Here is a 3,770-nt window from a genome sequence, read left to right as displayed (position 1 = left end):
CACGGTAATGTAGGCTGGAGTTCATTATCTGACGCATGCAGATACACACCAGGAACCTGGAAACTTACTGAATTACAAAAAAACATTTAAAAAACAAAGATGTTTCATTGATATATATACAAAAATGAATATTAGGAACTATATTGATCAAACATTATACTGGGCAAGTAAGAATTGTTTCTGGGCAAATGAAATGTGACATTTAAACTAGTGTCAAATGTGAATAGAATATCTTAGACTCCATTACCCTTCTGAAAGCATCTTCTTAATCCTCTCCTTCTCAGAGGCCAGGGTGATATCTGCACTCTGGCTGCGGAACAGCTTGTCCTCTGGTCCATTCACGCACATCACTGGCGGAGACTGGAGTTCATCCGAGAGGTCCTGAGAGACACGTCAGTAAATGGACTCTCCTGATGCCACATGGCATTTTCACAAACAAACAACTAACTCCTTATGGAGTGGAGAATCTCTTAAAAGTGTTAAGAAATCATTTTAAAGCAAAATTTGAACTAAAAGAAAAAGAAACCATTCAAGATGCAGTTTTTAGCTTGATGATTTAAACATGTACAATTTAATTGTTCCCAACAGTTTCTACACATAGAGCATAAATAAACTCACCTGCGAGAACTAGATGAGATCCAGGAAGTGGAAGAAATACAAAAAAAAATTCATTAATAATAAATACACCCTGCTTATTGTCATTAAAATAAATTCAGCTGAAAACATCAGTCAAGTGCCAACCTTAACATTAAAAATGATCTTTTTATTATTCATTTAAATACATTCAGACGACAAGTCAGTCTGCAACAGCCTGGAGACCCCCTACAAATATTTATATATATTAGTTCATCATGTATTTAGGAATATAAAGTGAAGTAATTCATTTTTAAATACATACATGTATTAGTAACTGTAATTTTTTATCATATAATGAGACATTCAAATGTTTAATGGCGCTTCCCAACATTTAATGGTATATTCAATATTTGAATTATCTATTAGATGAATAAATAAATGTTAAATCAACTTCGCAAATGGCACAATTATGTATTTCAGGATCTCAAAAATAACAATGCAGACTCTCCCCCACCCCCTCCAAAAACAACCATTTACTCTATATTTAATTATAAAAAGAGGCAAAAATTTATATTTGTTATTTTTGTTTATTAAGCTTTGTTTTAGTTCGTTTTTTATGTAGCCTTTCTGTTTATATTTACCATTATAACTTCATGTAACTGGGATTATTTGCATACAATTATTGGATGGTTTATATGCATACAATTGATCAATTGGATGTGGAATTCGGGTTGGTTGCGAAAAAAGAAAAGTACAAACTCAAGCATAAAAAGTTACAAAAAGATATTTGATTTAAGGAATGAAAAAACTTGAGTTGTACTTGAAAAACAGTCTGAGTGTTTCCACAGTAGCATCTGGGTTTGTTTAGTTCAGTAATTGTCATAATCTTGGCACCTTAGGTTGGGTTTGCTCTGCCCTGTGCTCATCAGCTCTAATCAGATCCACCTGTTCCTGCTTCTATTTAAGCCACGTGTTCCCAGCCATTGCTGCAGACTATTTGAGATTCTAGCGAGACTAATTTAGTGTACTCTGTTGTGTTTAGTTCTGCCTGTTCCTGACCTGTTTCTTCCCCCCGGACTTCTGGGTTTTGGCCGCCCCTGTTCTGCTCCGTTTGCCTGTCCTGTTTTCCAGACTGTTACCTGGATTCCGCTTGTTGTCAACCTTGGACTCCTGACCACAGCTTGGATTGATCCCTCTGGATCCTTTGGTTCCTCTGGATGTTGTTGCTGCTGCTGGTTGCTGCTCCTCTTCTCTCTTGGATTTCTGGTTCTGGTTTAGTAACAAGCTACGGAGTTCCGCTCCTCTGGACTTCACCCCTTCTTCTGGGCTCACACTGATCTTTGCCAGGTGGGTGACTTTCATGCACATTGACCTTCCCCGTTTCAGTTCTGAAGTCACTGACCTGAGTCTCCGTTTCTGCCAGGGAGCCCGCCCATGATGACCAGCAACACGTGGTTTTTTAATAAATGCTTGTTTCAAACTATTGTGTCTGCTTGAATTCTAGGTCCAACGTTGTAAGTCCTCTGACAGTCATACTGCCAGCAGATGGTGCCACATCCGTAAGGAGGTTTTATTTAGGCTCAAGAAGGACTATCAGAAGGAATATATAGGGTGCCTTTGATTGCAGAGGCTGCAGGACCCCGTCGACCTGGACTGGGTCCTTCTAGGTCCGTGAAAATAAGGAGGCTGGAAGAGTTTTGGCTACGGATTCAAACAGGTCTAGCCTTCTCCGGCTTTCACCGCCCATACGCTATGTTGCCTAGCAACTGTAACAGTTGACACACTAAGCAGACAAAGATTGAATAACGGACTTCTCACTACTGTTCTGGGTGCTAATAACATTTTCAAGGAATTCAGTAGCAGTACCATCATCTCTAATATCAGATTTAAAGTCCCCACACTGCAGAGCTATTAGAACCTGAGCTTAAATGTAAAATCATCTATTTACTCAGGGACGGATAAAACCTTTTAATAAACCAAACATTACCCCCCCAATCTGGCTCAATCATTTAAAACAACATTAATTTCAGATGGAGCTATTCACATATTTGTATTATATTAAACTGCAATTATAAATGTAAATCCCTTTATTGTCCTACATTGGGGAAATTCACAGTCTACATTTGACCCATCCCCTTAGGGAGTAGTGAGGTGCCATCGTGTGGCGCCTGGGGAGCAGTGTGGGTTTAAGGATTATGGTCAGGAGCCCGGAGTGGAGCCTGTGGGGATTGAACCTGGTCTTTGCAACCTTCTCATAACACCAGCGTACTGCTCTAACCAATAGGCCAACACTCCCCCATAATATTCACCACTGATCGGCACCATTTACCTTTATCCTCTGAGCACAGATCAGCTGGCTTGTTTGGACTCGCAATGAATCAAAAGATACCCAAGGCTACGTAGGAAACACCGGACCCGTCCTTCAAAACAGGCATAAAGAATGCTGCGTTTGTCAGCCACATAACGAGTCTTCCAATCCGAACAGGCCCCAGCGCTGCGCTATGACATAATCGGACGACCAGTCTGGCCTTCGGAGGACACAGCCGATTAATTTGAACTCCGCACTAGCCTTACTTTATCATAATCAAATGGATATTGGTCTTTTTGGCAAATAATGTGACTATATATATTTATAAGCAATTGAGCATAAAGCTACAGCTTGCTTCTGATATAAAAAGATGATGGGAGGGGGGGGGACATCAATAGAACAGCTGTCTTTTTTAGTTACATTTTTAAATAAAAACTGCTGGAATTAAATAAAAATACCAAAAAAAAAAAAAAAATCCCTTATGAATAATTGTGTCAATTAAATCAATCTTCCCATTATTTTAAAATATATTAATAATTTTTTTTTAAATAAGTACATGAATAATTCATTTATGAAATACTATGAAATATAATCATTATAATGTATATACCGTAATTTTCGGACTACAAGCTGCGACTTTTCCCCCATTTTTCGACCTTGCGGCTTATCTATGGACTTTTACAGCTAACGGCCACCAGGGTAATACCTATATCTATGAATTTTACCGTCCACCATGTTGACGTCACATTTGCTTCAACACACATGTACGGTAGCCGCGTGAAGCAGACTTCTACCGCGAGTGGTACGAGACAGAATGACAGCGAGAAAGACGGACATTAAACATAAAAAACCTGCGGCTTATAGTCCGGTGCGGCTTGTGTATATG

General features: G+C 39.1%; 1 protein-coding gene across 1 annotated transcript in view; it reads right to left on the bottom strand.

Annotated features, from left to right (window-relative positions):
- Nucleotides 1-3,770, bottom strand: part of LOC107096454 (homer protein homolog 3-like) — a 34,800-nt gene that overhangs the window by 11,990 nt on the left and 19,040 nt on the right. The window contains exons 6-7 of the mRNA XM_015393116.1: nt 619-627; nt 248-381 (exon numbers count right to left, since the gene is read on the bottom strand). Coding sequence (XP_015248602.1) covers nt 248-381; nt 619-627 — 143 coding nt within the window. The remainder of the gene's footprint in view (nt 1-247; nt 382-618; nt 628-3,770) is intronic.

This window comes from Cyprinodon variegatus, unplaced genomic scaffold, assembly GCF_000732505.1.
Source record: "Cyprinodon variegatus isolate N-32 unplaced genomic scaffold, C_variegatus-1.0 Scaffold625, whole genome shotgun sequence".
Taxonomy (NCBI): Eukaryota; Metazoa; Chordata; class Actinopteri; order Cyprinodontiformes; family Cyprinodontidae; genus Cyprinodon; species Cyprinodon variegatus.
This window is presented reverse-complemented; position numbering and strand designations above follow the sequence as displayed.